At 38.1% G+C, this 20,940-nt stretch overlaps 1 protein-coding gene across 7 annotated transcripts in view; it reads left to right on the top strand.

Moving 5' to 3' along the window:
* NEXN (nexilin F-actin binding protein) overlaps nucleotides 1-20,940 on the top strand; it is a 955,560-nt gene that overhangs the window by 340,006 nt on the left and 594,614 nt on the right. For all 7 annotated transcript variants that reach the window (XM_044085866.1, XM_044085869.1, XM_044085863.1 and 4 more), the window contains exon 2: nucleotides 17,475-17,568. In XM_044085866.1, coding sequence (XP_043941801.1) covers nucleotides 17,542-17,568 — 27 coding nt within the window. In that variant the 5' untranslated portion in view covers nucleotides 17,475-17,541. The remainder of the gene's footprint in view (nucleotides 1-17,474; nucleotides 17,569-20,940) is intronic.

Below are 20,940 nucleotides of genomic sequence, written 5' to 3' on the forward strand. Positions count from 1 at the left end.
AGGGCATATACTTTAGAGTCCCCTGCAAATTTAACAAAGTCAAAAAAGTCCAATATTTCCAGATTTTCTTGTTTTGTCATGTTTTACAAATATAATTATTGCTTTGTAATCCCACTTTTGTCAATTTCCAAGTTACCGGTTTTATTCCTGTTCCTCTCCAGCTCCCAAGTCCTGTCTCTGCTTCATTTCCAACATACTCTAGATTCTTCTAGTCAACTTTTGTGCTCTTTTCTTTTCCTCAAGCTTTTCCCATTAAAACATTGGAAATGGTTTCACTGGCACAGTCTGTTTGTGATCTTTATTACCAGAAGAAGAAGAAGCAGAATCTCCTTCTGTTTCACAGCTCACTTTTTGTTGGACAAACTTTTGTACTTTGTCCTTAGCATGTACTACATCAAAAATTATTTTGTCCCTCCAGGAAAGAATATTTTGAAGATAGCTGGGTAAATCAGTTTGAATCTCATGCCTGCTTCTCACCATTCCCTGAAGAGTGGAATAAATTTACTCCCCTTCTGCCTAGTGTACAGTGAGTAATCATACTCCACAATCACTCTGCTGTCTCCCACTTTTAGTACTTTGTCCTTCTGCCACAGTTTTATCTGAATCAACTCCCTTAGGTTGCTTTCTCATAGCCAGGTTTGGAGCATACACATGATGTTCCTTTCAGTTAACAACTCCTGCTGGGAATACAAGTTCAGTTGCTTATTTGTGCTTTCATAAAATTAATACAATCTGTTCCTTCCCGCATCTCTGGTACAGCAGAAAATATCAGGTTTTCCCTACATGCTCTGCTGTCTAATTCTATTGTTTTCTGAAACATCACTTCTTGAGCAGTCTCATATTCAGCCAGCCTTTTTTCATTTTGACCTCTGATTTCTGTAGTTTTGTCACCTTAGCTGAATATCTGTTTAAAAATTCTTCTATTTTTCCATCCTTTTATTACTGGAGTTGATATACTCCATCAGTGTTTCATTTATTTTAATCAGGTCTGTGTGTCATTGTCTTATGCTTTCCTCTAGGTTACTCGAAGTCATGTCTGAAGCTTGCACTGCTTTTTGCTGAACAGCTGCAGTACTCTTCCCAGTCACTGTTTTTTCCTCGCCTTTTGTATTTTATTTTTATTTCAGGTCCTCTGTATTTCTTTTTTCCTGACATCCAGACAGTGCACTTATTAGCCAGTTACTGAAAGTTACCCAGAAATATAAGCCCACTGGCTTTCTCTGCTGAGTTTCTGTTTTCACACTTTTAGAGCTAGAATTAAGCAGTTACTCAATGTGCAGCTATCTTGGAAGCCCTCTCTTCTCTTTGCTAAGCTTGAGATGAAGTTCAAGGCTGCTTATGTAATTTGAGGGAGTCTAACTTTGGCAAAGTCCAAGAAATATACTGTAATGGAGTTAAATAATCTGAGGCTGTGACAAATACAAGGTAGTGTAGCTTTACATTTTATAGCTATATAAACTTGCACTGTGTAGTTTTAACATAAGAGCAAACTAGATGATTACAGTTCATAATTTAAAAGTATGTAATAATCAATGAAATGAGGTTACATAGTTAGTTATGGTTTGTGTTATGGGAGTTAAGTTCAGTGGACTCATATGCATTGGTATACATTAGCAAGAAATTCCTTAAGTAATTTTCTAAAAGATGGGTATAAGTTGCAAGTCCTTACAGTTTGGGGGTAGGAAGTATCAGGAGGCAGGTGCAATTACAGAAAAGTCATTTTTACCAAGACAGAGGGACTCTTTATCATGAGAGCCCCTAAATCATTGCTACAAAGAAAATATGATAAAGATTTAAGTTGGAGAATATTTGCAATAGAGCAGCAGTGTAGGGTAGCTCTGGCTGTAATTATGAGCCAGGTTACTTTTATTATTGAGATACAATGATGTTCTTAGTGAGGATATATATATATATATATATATATATATATATATATATATATATATATGTGTGTGTGTGTGTGTGTGTGTGTGTGTATACAAAGATTTTGCTTTCAGCGGTTGAAGCAAGGAAGCATTATAAAAGAAGTTGAATGAAATGAATGGCAAAGAATATTCCAATCTGGTTATTAGAACATAATGATCCATTGCTGTTTCGGAGTCTGTCTTTCAGCTTTTCCCAGTTGGGGGTCGCCACAGTGGAACTCCGGTCCACTAATGATTGGCAGTAGATTTTTACGTGCTGGCTTGCCGGGCCTAACGCACAACGTTCAACGAAGGAACGCCCATTCATGCATGTCGACACACAGAAGACGCTCTAACTGAGAATCGAATGTGCAACGTCTAACTGTGAGGCGACAACGCTACCGCAGCACCACCACCGCAGTGCTTGTAGATCATTTTTATTTCTTGGGATAAGACATTTTTTGATGAGTAGTAATAAAAAGTAAGCTGTTTCATTTAGCCAGATGCCTAAGTATTTTTGATTAGGCGCCTGTGAAATGGGCTTACCAAGAGAGTTATTGACTGTGATGTTTGGGTTGGATATTATGCATTGAGATGTACTAAATATCATTACTGAGGAGTTTGCACAATAATTATTACACTGGGGAAAGAAGCCAGTTCTGTGAGTGACTGAAGGCTCTTTGGAGTGCATTCTGATGACCTTCTGTGTTTTTATGAGGCCCAGTAATTAGGATACTACCAACATAATGCAAACTGTTAAGGTCAGGAATGGCTTTAACAAATGGTCTATCAATGAAGAAAGGAGTAATGAACCCAGTACTGCTCCTCATTGTATACCATAAAAAGGTACTTTTATCTAATGTATTGTTGTTTAAAGTAATGTGGAAGTTCCTGTTAAATCCTGTGCCTCAGTATCTCTGTGCAAGTATCTAGTGAGAAGTGTTTCTGGTCATACCCATTTCATTCCATCCCACACACCATGATGGAGGTTTTCATTTGGAATTCTTTGAGTAGTCTGATGTCCCTCTCTATTTATGGGTCTAAAACTGGACAGAGTACTCAGCATATAGACTGCCATGTCTTGGTAATGCAAGAACATTATTCGTTGCTTCTGAAATTTTCCCCCATTGAGGATATAACCCATCCTTGGTTGATACTTCACACAAGGGTTTTTATGGCCCACGTGTATACTTTTCATTTTCATTTTGTGAAAATTCAGCAGATACTTTGATCAGCATCTCCAAATCCATTTATTCTTTCTTATATCCTTCACTGTTGTATCCATTTTTGTGTCATTAACAAAGAGGATGATCTTGTTCTTTATCCCCTCAGTTATGTTCATAGGTTCATAGGTTCATAGGTTCATACTAGGCTATCTGCCCTAGGGCATTTATAAGCCTAGCCAGAATGTGTTTGGCTTTCGCCACCCATTTTAAATTTATTTTGCTATGCCCTTTTTCGAGGTTAATATACTGTGCCTCTGTCTAACAGTGACACAGAAGTGATACCTGGGATAAACCTACGATCTCCCATCCACTCATCAAGATTCTTCTTGAAGAGAGTCAATGAGGGACTCCGCCTAACCTGGACTGGGATTTTATTCCAGAGTGAAGGGAGCCTCTGGGTTATGAATCTGTCCCTCCAGCATGTATGAAATGAAAACACTACAGTGTACTACACCCCAGGACTGATGCTTAAAGTAATGCATTAGTCACATCCCGTACCCTTGACATTGTTCTCACACAGTCCATTATGTGTTAATCTAAAACCTTGCTGCAGTTGAGTGACTCTCTCAGCTTTATTTCATGTTGTGCTGTTGTTATACTAGACAGTTGAGTGGGATCTAGTCAAAGGCTTTGATTTTCTCCATGAAGGCTATGTTTTGTCACCTTTTACTGTAACCCAGTCATAAAAGTGGGTCACAGTTGACAGGGTGCTTCTTATGGCTATAATCCCATGTTGTTTACTGTCTTAGGGATTGTCATCCTGTATGAGGGCTGCCATTGTTTCCTCAATATTCTTTAATAGCTTTCATATGCCAATGCTGTTAGCTGGAACCAATGACTAGTATCAATGTAAAACCATGGAAAAACAAAGTTCCACACTTCACTCGAGCAACTACCGCACCCAGTAACCAACACAACAAAGAATTAATAATAACACAGTTTTAATATTAAGCACTTTCATCAGAGTGTAACAAAAGATTTCTTCAGAATACAAACTGAACATAAATCCTACTATATTTAAAATGTTTAATCCAGTCAGGTGCATCCTAAGTAACCAATAAAAATTCAGGCCCTTTAAAGAAACAGTACAAAAACATTGATACATACCAAAAAATTGTAACAGTAAAATAAATACAAACTAATACAATTCATTCGCAAAACCAAAATTGGTCCCTATTAATCACATATATAGTCAAGTAAAATAAGATAACAATTTTAGAACACTAGTTATAGACACATTTTTATTCAGCCCCAAATAATTACAGACATTTAATTTAATTTAATTTAATTTAATTTAATTTAATTTAATTTAAGGCATTTGACTGAAATGTATTATCTAGTTCTCCTGCCAGAAAAAAATATAAGGCTTTTACGACATGCACATTAGGAACTCTTTTCCTACCTTGTATATAATGTTTGGTCATCTTTATTGCTTTCCTTTATATTTTGCTTATTACCTTGTATATAATGTATGGTCAACTTTATTGCTTGCCTTTATATTTACACAATGTGCACGCCCCTGCAAGTACGACAGTGCAAAGCCTTGCACTGTCATACTTGCAGAGGTGTGCACATTATAGAAATTACGTTTTCCTGTTCCCCTGCTGTTGGCTGGGGTGTGAGTCAGCGTATGTGCTGCTTTTTAGCAGTCGAAGCAAGTACGGGATAAAGTACACTGAGGAAGTCTAAGGTTTTCATGCCGAAACCGGTCTGTCTTGCTATTATTTGAATAAAGGATATGCTGTTTTACTCACACCACCAAGTGCTGGCTTCTTTTTGGATGTTGCCTTTATATTTTGCTTATTTTGTATTTCACATATTGTACTACTTTATTGTCTCGATATTTGTAACCATTGTTCAATTTAATTCTCTTTATGTGTGCTGTGGAGCTTTTCTCCCTGGGCCTCTGCTGAAAATGGGCTCACACCCAATCGGACTTTCCCGGTAAACAAATATCAAATAAATACATTTAGCCAATTCTGCCAAACAAGTTCTCTTAACTCAATAAGTTCACTCCAGGGTCCCCTTGTGGATTTTTGTCTAGTCTGTCCACACCAAAAAAAAAAAAAAAGAAAATGACTTGGATGTTCACAAACATGTTTATATAATGAGTTGTTTAGATTATTACGTTTGAAATCATATTGCTGTTCCTACATATGATCACTCAACTTCCTCCGCATTTTGCCAACATAAAAACATGCACATTCTTGACACTTTGCTATATAGGCCACTGGCATTACAAGTACAATGAATTATAAATATAGTGTTTGTTAATTTTAATTTTGTACTTTTCCAAAATAAACTTAAAAGAAGTACAAGACCCACATTTAAACATTCCTTTCTTTCTGACACAGTTTACAATATATTATGGCCATGGTTCTCAAACAAATTTTTTATAGTCATTCCATTTTGTAAAACCACATGTGGCTTATCATTAGTTTTGACTGTGATATTGTCATGTGTACTAAAGATTTTCCAGTTCTTAATAGCCCTAATACCATCATGGCCTGTCTTAAAAGTGGTGATAAACTCAGAATAAGGAGTATTACATAACAATCTGGAATTCCCAGGTAATTCATGAAATATATTGTCATTAAACACCCTCATCAACGGGCAATATATTCCTTTAGTCTTTTTCACAGTAACTTTGTTACAAGTATCCTGAATCAAACAAGGATATTCCCTGAAAATAAATATATTCATCAAAGTATCACATTCCATTTAATACAACTCATCTTCAGAAACCATCATTGCCAGGCAAACAAATTGCCCCTTTATTATCACCCTTTTTTGGTGGAAAGGATAACTAGAATAGTGCAAGAGGGAGTTGGAATAGGTGGGTTTCCTATAAATGTGGATAATAAACTTCTTTCTAAAATAATCCTTAGTTATCTGTATGTCCAAGTAATTGATTTTGTCCCTTGCAAACATGAATGTAAATTTTTAAAAAAGAAGTAGTAGAGTTGATATATTTAATAAATTCATGAATACTGTTAACTGATCCATTCCATAAAATAAATACTAAGTCCAAAAATTGGGTGCATAACACCCAAGAATGACAACAGTTATGATTAAAAATGAATTTCTTTTCCCATTGGCTCATTATGATGTTTGCAAAAATGCAAGCAGCCCCATAGTGACCACTCCTGTTTAGAAATAATATTGTCCTTCAAAGAAGATGTAATTATTCTTTAATACTAATTCCGTGGTGGTGGTGCTGCGGTAGCGTTGTCGCCTCACAGTAAGACGCTGTCCGGTTCGATTCTCAGCTAGAGCGTCTTCTGCATGGAGATATGCATGAATGGGTGTACCTTCGTTGAAGGTTGTGTGTCAGGCCTGGCAAGCCGGTACGTAAAAATCAACTGCCAATCATTAGCGGACCAGAGTTCCGCTGTGGCGACCCCTAACTGTGAAAAGCCGAAAGAAACAAACAAACTAATTCCATCAATAACATCAACAAATGAATTGTAATGGATGGAAAATTGGTAGATTCCTGACACACCTGATTGATTTAAAAAAAATTGTCGCATAGGCTATTGGTTGTAGTAGCTGTTTGAGTGAAATGCTGTTAGCTAACAGGCCTGTGGTTCCCTAGCTTTCCCTCCTCCCTACCCCCTTCCTGTACAGGATTACCACTTTTGCTGACTTCTTCCTGTCATCAGCCATTTCCGCACCTGACGGTGATCTGTTAAAGATCTTCACTGAGGATCTGCCACCCAGTTGTCCAGAATTTTGAGGACCCTGGCGGCAGCCCGTTTAGAATCTGTACCTTCCTTATCTCACTTTAGAGCTGCAAGTTCCCTCTCTGCCCCATTCCTTTCTGTTTTAATATCTATCTACTGCTGTCTTTACTCTGCTCTACATCATTCTCAGCATAGAATCCTCCCATCCAGATCTTTCAAAGAGGGAAAGGTATGAAAAGAATACCTTGCCTTTGAACTTCCTCTTGATTTGCCTTCAGTCTATTAATTTATCTTCCATCCTCTGAACCAGCTCAGCATAATCCATCACTCTGAAATGTTACACCATAATCTTTGCATTTGGTTTCTTAATTTCCCATCCCCCACTGAAAATTACACAGTTGTGCGATTAAATTTGTTTCAGGTTCTTCACCTGGATGTCTCCCAATTCCCTCACATTAAAAAACACCAAATCCAGAATACGTTTTCTGGCAAAGTACCATATCAGATGGCACATAAATTATAGTGTAGTCTGCAGTACATATTGTTTAGTATTGTGGTATTTGCTTCAGGCTGATTTAAACTGAGATGTCTGCTGTAGCTAGAGCCAAGGCAGCTTCCATTAGATTTCTTACTGTGTTATCCCAGGAGAAAACATGGCACAGTTACAAGTGTTTCTTGGCTGGACTTTCCTGTAAGGCTAAAAGAAGTAGGCTGTAAGTCATGTTGTGAAGGCTGACATATCAAAACACCCACGTCTGCCTAAGCTGGAGCTGAAGAACTCCAAAAATTATGTGATATCAGTTGCCAGTTAGTTCACCAACATTCCAGGGCAGACTAAAATACCAAGCAGGACTGAACATGTTCAAAATTCATTTTTAATAGGCAGAGGCACTTTATGGAAGAGGAGAATATATTTAGCCGTCTGTGCCTCTAAAATAATGACTAAAGCAAAAACAGCCATTTATATTATTAACCAGAGAATTTTGTATTGCTGGCCAGTTCCCTTGTATTTGTGCAAAGTGATGCATTTTTGTTCTTATGGAGTAGTTGGCTCAAGTTCCTTTATTTGATCAAAATTGTAATCAGATTGACTTCACTTTGAAATAACATTCAAATAATAGTGTGCTCTCTGATTATCACTTATCACTTATAACTAAACTGAAGTCTAAGAAAAGGGCAAAAGAATGTGAAACATTTTATATATATATATATATATATATATATATATATATATATATATATATATATATATATATATATATATATATATATTTTTTTTCTATTTCATTCTTTCAGTATAGGGGATTTTTCATTGTACCCTTTGACTTCCCTCTCTTCCAGTGTGCTTATTTTGGGGTCTATGTTCAATCATCAAATGAGAAATCCATAGAACCTCTGTTCATCAAACATTGAATGCTCACTTCAGCGAATGCTTAGGCATTGAATATTTTACCCAGGGAATGGAGTTGGTTGGCCAGCTTTAGGAAATGTGCCCTTTCCATACTGTAGTGCGATCTCGGAGTTAGTAAGTACGGGAGTGTGGGGGTATAGCCCCCCCCCCAGGTGGGATTGATATACTGCAGTATGTGTTTCAGTATGCATTTTGGTCCACTGTCTCTTTTCACTGGGTAAAATATTCAATGATTGAATGTTCTCTAAAGTGAGCGTTCGATGTTTTAAGTTCGATGAACAGAGGTTCAATCTATTTCTCATTTGATGACTGAACATAGACACCTTGTTTTGCAAAGATGTCATGCTTACAAAGCATTCATGCAGTAGAGTGTGTGTTCTTTTTCTTATTGTGACTATTCACACAATGCAGGGGATAATGGCTGCTCCTGACTGGCTCTGTATGTTATGTACAGAAACATTTTTGACCTTTTGGCCACTTCACTGATTGCAGCCCATAGTAATATTGTAGCAATTTTGTATCAATGCACATTTCTGCCAAAATGTGACATGCAGTAATGTACATTAAGGCACCGTGATTATGCACTATACCACCATGTACTTGTTTTTAATTGCATAGCATGACAGGATGGTGTTTCTTTGATAGTGGCATGATGACATGAATGTGTATAACTCAGGTAACCTATGGAATAATGGTGATTATCAGAAGTATAGCTGGTTCAACCAGTGCCCTGGGCATGTACTATGAACCAGAACTGTAGCAAACTTCTTGCTACAAGTGTAGCAAATGGTTGCTACAGTTTATACCCTGCCTGCACAGAGTGCCATGGTGCTCATGTTTTAGTTAAAAAAATATTTTTAAACCATAACAAACTGCTTGCAACAAATGTAGCAGTTTATACCCAGCTTGCATAGAGAGATACAGTGCTCATGTTTTAGTTTAAAAAAAAATCTTCTTTTTAAACTGTAGGAAAATGCAAAATATGGAAGGCATTATAAAATATCTGTAGCATCTGTCCCAGGCCTGGAGTGGGCCCTACTAATATGCATATGTCCCAGTCTACTTAGACACCATTAAAGAGACTGCTAGGATATTATTATGGGTGGTTTGCACTAGGTATCATATGAATCTTGTAGTGTACATATCCAAAGACCAGGAAGTTCACAGCACTGGATTATGGACGTTCTACCAGCAACCTGCATTGTGCTTGACAGCTTGTATCATGGTTAGGGTGAGTGATATAGAAAGGCTTGCACATACAGCCATGCCTCTCAACTATTTTGTCAGAAAATACTGATTTTATAATTAAAATAAGAGGGTGTCACAAAATCCTAGTGGCCCCTTTAAATTACATTTTTTTTGCAGTAATCACCTCATTAACCAGTGCATCATTAACCTGCTACACTGTGGCACAGTTTGCTATCAGCTGATCAGATTACACCTAACTGAAACTCAGGTGGTTGAACAAATTTGACTGAAATCCCATTAAACTAAAAACACATTTGACTGAATCACAAGTGAACTAGATAGATCACGTGACTGCAAAGGGAGCAAGCAAGAGGCTGCAGCTGGTAATACTGCCACAGCTGCGGATTGTTACAGCATTATAAAATAACAAAGAATGTGGTTTGCAGATTATACATTATGATTAGCTTCATGATGAATTCCTTTCTTTAATTAAAAAATGAAGATAACCTAACTTGACTGAGAATTTTTACAGCTCAAACCAGCAATATTATGTATCCGTAAACTTTAGCACTTTGTTCTGGATCTGTACAAATTGGTGAATGAGCATGTTTTCAGCAGAGGTAGGCAAATGCCTCCAGTCAGTGCTTCTAGTGCTCAAATAAGAATGTGAGGAAGCAGGCAAAAAAATGTTTATGGTGAAAATGGCCAAGAGATACATTTGTTTCATAAAGTTATACCTGTCCACCTGACTTTTTAGCTATTACATGCACATAGACAGTTCTAACTGATTGGTTTCAGTAGCTCTGTGGGACATCGGGGATGTTAGAACCTATTTTTTTTGCAAAAGCAGCATCTAGGCTAAGCAATTACCTTTCATTTGTAGCAGTATCAGATTTTTTTCAGATGTTGCCCTGTCCTTCATTGATGCCTTTTTTATTGTGTGTGTGTGTGTGTGTGTGTGTGTGTGTGTGTGTGTGTGTGTGTGTGTGTGTACATGTATATATATATATATATATATATATATATATATATATATATATATATATATATATCTGAGGGACACACATAATCAAACACTGAAGATATTGAACTTAAAAACAGCAGTCTAAAAGGACTGAAACTCAATACAGCTAAAATAAACATAAACATTTCCCCCAACCCCACTTATGCTTACCGTCTCCGAGATCAAACAACAGTGGGGAAAGGGCAAATGTCTGATGTACTCCAATCTTGCATACCATTACACTGTAATAATAGATCATCTGACTATTCAATAGTGTGTGCCAACATGAAAAAAGTTCAATATTCCAAATGTTCGAGTAATTATTGTCTTCTAATATATATATATATATATATATATATATATATGTATGTATATGGTGAAATTTCTTCTGCAGTCAAGTGAGACACATTTTTTAAATAATTGCTTGAATAAATGTAATATTTCAAACTTTGTTTGAAACAAATGGAGCACTTTTGATCAACAGTAGCTACAACCAGTAGCATAGCAAGGATGGGGTGAGAGGGACAATTGCCCCAGGTGATAAGTATTGGGGGGGGTGATCAATGGATCCTGATCTTAAATGCAATTACCGGCTTTCAAAAGCATTTCACTGAAGAAGGCTATTTGGCCAAAACCGGTTTGGTTCAGGTGGTTGGGGGTTGTTTCCCCACACCTAGTATGTTTTTTGTCTATACAATTATGGCATTTTTGTATATGTGTATGGATTCACTTCATAAGCTTGAAATACTGAAAAGTCGAATTTCAGTATCTCGAAACTATGAAACCGAATCCACAAAACACCAAAACTACAAAACCCCGAGCCCAAAACTGCGAAATTCAAAACACGGAACAAACTGCATACACTACACCATACATACACCACAACACCCACATCACAACATAAACAAACAAAAACTACACACATACACAACTCATACACACATAAGCAGGGGGGCAAGCCCCTCTGCACCCCCCATATGGGTGGGCTGCACCCACCACACCCCCTCTACTTATATATACTAACTCCGAGATCGCACAAACAGGAAACAAAAGCAAACCCACACATGCACATTTTCCAGTCCCTCGCACACACATCAAACATATTAGCACACTCAAACACACTCTAACCCCCACTCAAATCCCTTACAAAACACTCACTTACCTGACAAAACACCTAGATCCACACACGACACCACGCACCATAAACACACAAACCAAAACTTGAGTGCTGAAGCAGTCCATGCAAGCAGGGTTTATAAGAAGAATTTTTTTAACTGAAACCTGAGTGCTATAGTGCTACATGCAGGCAGGGTATAAACTGTACATTTATAAGAAGAAGTTTGCTAGAGTTTATAGGAAGGATTTTTTTTTTAACTAAAACCTGAGTGCCACAGTGCTCTGGGTAGGCAGAGTATAAACTGTAGAAACTGTTTGCTACAGCTGCTACAATTTATTCCAGACATTGAGCACTACAAATTTTTTTTTTTGCTCTTCTTTTGAAGAACTGAGGGGGTGTGGCACTGGTTCATAGTAATGGTCCAAGGCAATGGTTGAACTAGCTATGCTTTTAGCTATGACTCCTGTCGATGCAGTATTTCTCAGTAATGTGAACGTCTAACAGAAATAACTGTTGTAAACCTTTTTCAAAACTTGTGCTCCTGAGTAACAATATGCCATAAGCCACTTGAAAGTGTAAGGAATTATGCTGTTAGATGTGTAGATTTATGCTACTGAGTTGTCCAGGTTTTTGGCCAAGTGAACCTACTTTTGAAGAGCTTTTGTTAAGATTTTTGATGCTTCCAGGTTGAGAGGTATGCGTACTACAGGAAGACTGTTATGGCCACCTATGCTTGTGTTGGATGCTGTACAGATGTTGTGTGATCACAGCACACATGACACATGCCATGTAGCTGATAACAGGTCAGACTTCAATGGCCGATTGCACAGATACATACTGCCATGTGATATTTTATGAGCACAACTACAATTGGCTACTGGCTGCTGCTATGTGGCAGACACTTTTTCAGGTAGTCTGCACCTCTTTGTGCATCACGGTAGCACATTCCATAGTACCTGTGGAGTATGGTGATGTAAGTACAAGGGATATAGTAGTCTAAAATATGTCCACCCTCACAGTTACAGAGAAGAATGACTGAGAAACAGAGATAGAGGATGGAGAAGTTCTCCCAGGCAGTGAACAACATTTTGCTGCAGGCCCTTCATGAATACAGTTGGCAGATATTCCTTGCAGATACAAGTGACCAATCCTACTGCCAGCATGTTTGATGGAACCTTATTGAGCAGATCAGCCTTATCAGTCATCTTAATTGTATACAAGGTCAAGTATAGTGTAGGGCCAAGGCATGATATATCATGCCTGTAAGAAGGCATTCCTCTTGGCAGAGTAGTGTAGGGTCATGGTTGGTGGTCTGCCAGTGCAGACATCACTAACTAAGATGGAGGAGTTCCAGGCATTTCTGTCTGGTGGACTTCATATTTCTCTCATAGCCAGTACAGGTTTTTGACATTGGTGCAGAACTTCATTAACTTCAGTGATGCCTAAGGTAGTTATTACCTTGCAGCTGTAAACTGTAGTGCAACTGCTGGATATGGACCTAATTCCATAATAAATGTGGTGGGTTTGTTCCTACAGGCATGTCAGAGCTTCAGCTGCGTCATCAGTCTGTACAAGGTATGTGCCCTATACTGTTTGCATACCATTCTGTTATGTCTCTGTCATCGCTGGGGTCTGGGAGTGTGTCATGCTGTACCATTGATGCGCATGCGTGAGTCTGTCTGTTTTCACGGGTGCTTCAGTGTCTAGATCCTCTATCATGGATGTTAGCATGCCTGATATCAGGAATAAGTCTGAGTCATATGATGATGGCTACCACAGCCTGGTGCAGTCTGCAGCCACAATGGCACTGTCAAGCATAGGTAATGTGGTGGGTATATCACCTCCACCTTCCACAGGCAACCCATCTCTCACTCTCAAGATACCACAGTAAGACAGGCATTGGCTGACACAGCAGCCCAGGGTTTGCTGTCTTCCCCTGCAGCCCAGACATCAGTAAGTGCTGCCTCCTCCCATGAGAGTAGAGAAGAAGGTAGGAGCCAACATACTGGTGGGCATCATTGCCATGGCTCCACAGCTGAATTAAGTGTCTCCATAGCCACCAAACAGCAGATTTGCAGGGCTGTCATATAAGGCAGGCTGGTGGCAACAGACATTTCTTATCAATATCATTAGCCATGACTCCAGGGCATATCTGCATTGCCAAAAAGATGTCCTTGGTGGCGGTAACGCAATACAAAAAAAATTATATTTTCAGATTTGTGCTAGATAAGGGAACTGTGGGCACTGTGTGGGTGGTACACTGTCATATTTTATGTTATACATGGCTTGTGATTGAAATATTGACAGCTGAAATGCCAAGTGCCAACACACTGAAAAAAAGATCAAAAATGCAGGAGAACAATGAATCTGAGACATTGTACTTGTCCTTTAAACTACTTTTCTGTAGGGGGGATCCCCTGCACTCCACATGTGTGGGGCAAGCTCCCACACCCATCAAACTTATACATATCAACTCTGAAACTGCCACACTGCAGAAAAAAATGGAGTATTCTGAGAAATGGCCATCTTGGACTTAGTATATGTAAGTCTGTTTTTTCAGCCATTCAGTCTCCATGTTTTAGGACTCACTCTAGTGGGTCCTGAGATTTCAAATGGTTATGATTATACCCTGTGCAGTGCAAATCACCAGGCAATTGATGGAGTGGAATCACTTAATGTTGATGTACCATTGTCCCTGTGGTCCAGGTGGGGCCTTGGTGGTAATGTGGGTACAGTCAGTAACTCCCAGGACCTTAGTAAAATGCTCTCCTGTGTGGTGCATGAGTAAAATCTGTGTTCCTCTGTGTGCTATAGCATGGCATTGAGTAACTGATGTAGTATCCATGAGAAAGATGCCCAGAATACAACCATCATGCCCCCTTTGGTCACTGAAACTTCTCTGTAGCCAGAATTCTCAGCAGTACACACACCTTGGCATCCACAGAGATGGGCAGACCATATATCCCATGAGCCTGCATGCGAGAGCAACACATCTGTATGAGCTCCTGCCTGGTATCTGTGTTCACACAGTAAGGGACCACTGTTTCTGTGTTGTGGAAGAGATTAAATGATATGCATGGTCAGAGCTTTCTATGATGTTACAGGTGATGACATACACCTGTATAGTTAATGTCTGCAATGAAGGCATTATAAATGTACATATGTGCTAAACCTGCTGTGTCCTCTAAAATGAATTTGCAGTCTTTGCCTTTGTTCAGCAGGATTTTATGGCATACAACTATGCTTGGGGTCACACCTCTTCAAGTAATTTTTTATACATTTTTGAATCACTCCACCATATTTTACTCTCATTTGCAATCTCCCTTAGTATAATAAAGTTGTTTATTTCCATCATATTATTTTCTCATTTGCAAACTGTGTTGCCAGCAATATTTCACAGCCTTGCATGACTGTCATACATGTATCTTTGAATTGCCCCCACCCTATACACTGCCACTTGTCACTCAATTTCACCTTTTACGCGTAGATATTTTTATTTTAATCCTGGCCTATAACTGTTTTTACATTTTGCACTCCAAAATGTGGGCAAATATCGAAAGGAAGCGTACTGTACCCTGTGTATTTCAAATCAAATTATCATTGTTGCCCACCTATGCACTGGCAGAATTTTATATATATATATATATATATATATATATATATATATATATATATATATATATGTGTGTGTGTGTGAGTGTGTGTTTGTTCACTTTTACAGGGCATTCCACTATGCACAGGTCTCTCCACATTTTTTTTCAGTGATGTATATTTTGGATAAATTCACAACAAAAGACAACAAGCTTGGCTTTCATTTGTGAATGTATCAAAGTTAAGCTGATAAGGGGAGAAAAAGACATTGTGGTACAGCAGGTGAAAATGAGCCTTCTGTTAATTAAGATGACAAACTGAGTAGTCACATGAGTAAAATAACAAATAAAATAATGCTAAAAAGCTATCGTGCATAACAAAAAGACATCCAGAGTCATTTGTCAAACAGGTAACGCTGACTTTAATAGGGTGTGTAGTATGGTTTGCATGAAAGTGTGTGTGGAAACATTTTCAAGCAGTAATTACAAAGCTAAGCTGTCAAGGGGGCTCTTAAATTGTTACAGAGTTTATTTTGTAGCTGCAGTTTGTAGTCCAGAGCAACTTACTGTATGATTACCCTGAGGTTTATAGGTTCATTTGTAGGTACTAGGCTATCTTCCCAAAGGCATTTATAAGCCTAGCTGGAATGTGTTGGCATTCGCCACCTCCTTAGATTAGTTCCCTGTGCCTCTGTCCAGCAGAGCCATTGAAGTGATCCCTGGGGTAAACTTTCTGTTTCCCATCCACTCGTCAAGGTTTCTCTTGAAGAGGGTTAGCGAGGAGCTCTGCCTAATGTAGATTGGAATTTTGTTCCAGAGCATGGGAAGTCTCTGGGACAGGAATATATCCCTTCAGCATGTCCTATTTATTGTTGTGGTGAGGTTTAGATCGTTGGAGCGTGTGGCTCTAGGGGATATGGTTTTCTTTAGGTGGAGCATGTCCATCAATTCTGGGTTGGACATGGCCTTGTATGTCATGTGCTCATCTCTAAAGTATAGCATAAAGGTGTTGGGTGGAGAGGTAGTAAGTGCATGGTGTAAGTAGGGGGTATCTGTTTTATTTTATTATTGCTTCACTTCATTTTAGTACCATGGTTGCAGTCTGTTGGATGCACACTCACTGGTGTGTACTGTTAGCTTATCTTATTATCTTATTATCAGTACTGGTAATGTTGGAGGATTAGGCAGACACCTCCACTCTTCAGTTTGCACTGAAAGATAATGAGTGGTAATGTGATGGACTGGGAAAATTAATAGTAGGCATTTAACAGAATGTGTACTGTCTGGCTGTCATAAAGATAGATCTGTGCTGTATTTTATTTTAGAGCTGCTGTCACAGTGTGGTGTACAGTAGATTCACTGAAGGAAAATGTGTTTGCTTTGTTCTCTTTCAGTGCATCAGCCTGCTGAACAAACATCATCTGGTCTGCTGTGCTACAGTTAGTGGAACTGGCACACTGTTTAGTCATTAGAAGACGCTTGTGTTAAGTTTTGCCTAGTCACTACATCCAGAATGTCATCACTGACACTTAGTTACTGAGCTGTCAATCCATGTGCAGTCACATCAGTCAGCAGAGCTATGCCCTGAAATAAATGTGTTACTGCAGAATTGCAGGATTAGGATTCAGCTAGCAAAATCTAGTGCTTAAAGTTAAACCTGTGCATGAGTATCTGCTTTTGGCAAATTAGAGCAGTGCTTGCATAAAACCTGCAAGTCAAAATAAAAGCATGTATAACTAGCTCTGTGTGATAATGCCAGAGCAATACTTTTTTGCACTTTCCAGATGCTGAAGAACAACCATTTGATATTCATTCAGAAGAAAAGGAAGAAGTATAGTGTAGCTATTTGTACATTGACAGAAACTCTTACAGTTAAGAATTGTTTTATAGTGCTTAAACTGTGGTGTGTTACTTATAAAGTTCTAAATATTTTGGTGCTGTAGATTGCACTGTTTGCCGTTTGTTAATGCTTAACAGAAATATCAGAATGGTGGTATTTTATTTTATATTACAGGAGGTTACTGACCAATATAGCAAACTATTGATTTTCCTGAGATAACTGGATACTAATGTCTTTCAGCTTTTCCAGGTTAGGGGTCACCACAGGGGAACTCCGGTCCACTAATGATTGGCAGTGGATTTTTACGGTGCCGAGGTGGCAGCCCGACGCCCAACCTTCAAAGAAGGCAAACCCATTCACGCACGCACCTACCTGCATGTCTTTAATGTGTCCTCATTACTTGTAGAAAAAAAGATCAATTAATTTGATTGGATCTTAATATTTAATTTTCCCCATTATATAATGCTATACGTTACAGTACTTAAACTTAACAACTCATAACTTGCTTTTAGGTACCTACTGAAGCAACACACCTTTCAGTAATTAGGTGCCAAATCAAGGAAGTCCAAGGCAACAACCATGACTGATGTGGCACAGAAAACAGAGGTGAGTGTTTACTTTTATCTGTTGTGAGTACTTGCAGGATTTATACATTTTTATGTCTACTGTATTGTTTTCATCAACAGAAACTATACATTATTTTAGCCAAGCCAGTTTGTTATCCTGTTTTGCACCTCCCAGTCATTAGTCATATTTATTTAAATATGTTCATTCTGATTTATTGTGTTATTAATGAGTAGTTCCTATATTGCAGGAAGTCTTCAATATACAGGGTTTTAAATGGTGTCGTAAAATTAAATCAACAGGTGGTCAGTTTAGACATTATAAATAAAAGTAGTATAATATAGTTTAAACATTTAGATGTCATGAAGTTAAGCTGCTGCAAGCAGAGCCTGATGTACCTGTGTGGCCAAGCTGCGCATCTCCTGAATTCTCATTTTGTTCTGAAATGTAATTTATTATTATTTTCTTTTTCTGTAGCACCTTTTGTTAACAAAGAGCAGAGCCCAAAGTAACTGTTTGGCAAGATTTTCATCTACTATCTGGTAGTACATTAATGCTGCCAGACTTGTTACCTTTATTTGATTAGTCTACCTGTTTTCATTTTTTTTCATCCTGGGAATGATTGTGCAACATTGATTAACTGCCCTGCAAAGATTAAATGTAAACTTGCTAGCTATAATTCTTTAGTTTTGTAGAAGTTATGCTGATTCGAACAGATGTTAGTGTAGCTATTTAGACTTTCCATCTCCTGAATCCTTGTTTTTATCTTAAGTGTATTTTTCTTATATCTGAAGTGACTAGCTGTATGGAGGAATATAAATTATGGTTAGAAGAGCCCTTGACTTAGTTTGTTACTATAGCCTTGAACCTTGATTACTTCTCTAATGTTGTGTCAGCCTTAGTTGTATACTTTAAATAAAGTTGCCTCGTTTTTTTTGTACAGGATATAATGACACACTGCCTTTATTAATGAAAAACTGCAAAAAATACAACGTGGGTTATTTAATTATTGTTTCCAGATTAGCAGGTTTGCTTCCTATAGTCCTTAGGGAGGTTTCTGTTTTCTCTTACTTTCCCTGCATACACTAATCCATTACAATGTCATAGCTGTTGTATTCTCAGCATTACTTGTAACATGTGCTTTATTATGAAAACAGCTCATAAGGCCAAAGAAGTGTTCTGAGAGAAATCATTGAACCATACCGAACATATAGAAAAGGAGGAAAGCCTTGGATTCCAGCTCTGATATTTTGCATATTTACAGACAGTGAATGTAGTGTACATATCATGTCATAAAATATGCTGCTAAACTCCACAAACAAATGTGGACTACAGCCTGAATGGTGCTGATCAGAGCTGGATCATGGTCAAATGGGGCCACGGTTAGGGTAATAGATCCCCCAAGCCATTCCAGTGTCCCACTACTTGTCTCTCTCTCTCTGTCTCGCTCTCCAGTTACCATAAACACTGCTCAAGTCTGTGAGTGTGCATACTATTTTCTTTTTTACTTCTACGATGATTAAGGATACTTGGATTTAATTCAAAACGTAATTTCAAATTTTGTAGCACAAACAATGATAGCCATTTGCTAGACAAAACAATGCAGTCCCACAACGAAAACAAATTTAGCATGAACAACAGTAAACTTCACTGCCCTTGAAACTCACATTAATTGAAACTTTATTGAAACTCACATTCATCGAATATGCATCTGGCCAGTGGCAGAATAAGTGTACCTTTGGGCTATTTTCAAACCGTGGGCCTTTTGCACACATTTTAGTACCATGCATAAATGCATGTATTCTTTGATTCACCTTCCTGATTGTATTAAATTATATTTCTTGTTTAACACAGCACCACTTGTTTGAGGGTATTTTGAATTTGTAGTTTTGAACATTTTTACAGTAAGCAGTGAAACAAAACATATGAACCAATAATGGCAAAACTGTCCATTTCACAACATTTCAACTGTAAAAGACCACTCAAACTGCTGTCAATGTATATAATCCTATAATCAACCAATGTCAGTCAATATGCACAATATCTGTGGAAGTAAATGTCATCTGAATAATTCAATATTAAAGAGAATTGTATCTAATGAAGAGTTTGCTGCTGGCAATTAACTTTGCAATTCAGTGATTCATCTACAAATTCAGTGTCTACTGTAAAGAGTAGATCATCTATGTTACACTGAAAAAAAAATGGTGTGCTGGTGATATGCAATATGGAACTGCAGGCAGACTCCCAACAGATTCATAGTTACTAGGCATCTCATCCAAAGGAGGATGCACTTAGGAGTGCAGCAGGGGTCAGAGTGAGGGCTGGAGAATGGGAGTTAGGAATGCTGCTGGGTTTAGAGTGAGGGCTAGAAAATGGGAGTTAGAAGTGCTGCTGGGTTTAGAGTGAGGGCTAGAGAATGGGATAGATTTAGTGTTGTGCATCTGTGCTGCTGTATGTGGTATGTACCTAGGTGCCTTGTATAGTGGAGGTGTTACAGAAAGTTTTTTTTTCCTGTGGTAAGGTATAGGATTGGGATTTGGAGCATAGACAGGATTAGGGTTAGTCCACACAAGTAAGATGGTGCAGGGGGCATAAACTTTGAACTATATAAAAAATAAAACAGGGCCACACCAGGCTCAATGGCAAGTCACATTATCGTCAATATTCCACTTAGACTTGACTTCCAATATGGCTGCACACTAACAGCTTCATTTCAGCTCTCCTAGTGTGAAAACAGAAACTCAGAAAAGAGAGCCAGTGAATTTCTTTATGGGTAAATTTCAGTAACTGGCCAGTAAGTGCACTGCCTGGATTCCAGCAAAAAAGAAATTCAGAGAACCTGAAAGAAACTTAATCACAAAAGGTGAAGAAAAAACACTGGCTAGGAAGAATCTCATAGCTGTTCAGCAGAAAAAGCAGTTCAAGCTCCAACTTTGGAGTATCATGATTTCCAGTAATCTAGAGGAAAAAATAAGTCAAATATGCTCAGAGCTGATTAAAATAAAGGAAACATTGAAGGAGTGTATTAACTCAAATAACAAAAGGCTGGAAAAATGGAAGAAGCTTTAATCAGGTACTCAGATGAACTTATAAAACTGCAAAAATCTGAGGTCGAAATGAAAAAAAAGCTGGTTTAGTATGAGACTGCTCAAGATGAGATAATTAAAAAAATGGTAGAATTTGAGGACAGTGCACATAGGGCAACCTTGATATTTTCTGCTGTACCAGAAAAACCGAAAAGAACAGACTGTATATTAAGTTTATGAAAGCACGAATAAGCAACTGAATTGGTATTCCACACAAGGAACTGTTGCTTGAAATGGTACATTGTGTGCCTACTCCAAAGCTGGCCATGAGAAACCAGATAAATGTGAGACTGCAAAGCTTCAATCACATTTGTGAAATATGGATGTA

This window comes from Protopterus annectens, chromosome 10.part0 (assembly GCF_019279795.1).
Source record: "Protopterus annectens isolate FY-2018-M chromosome 10.part0, PAN1.0, whole genome shotgun sequence".
In the NCBI taxonomy this organism is placed as follows: Eukaryota; Metazoa; Chordata; order Ceratodontiformes; family Protopteridae; genus Protopterus; species Protopterus annectens.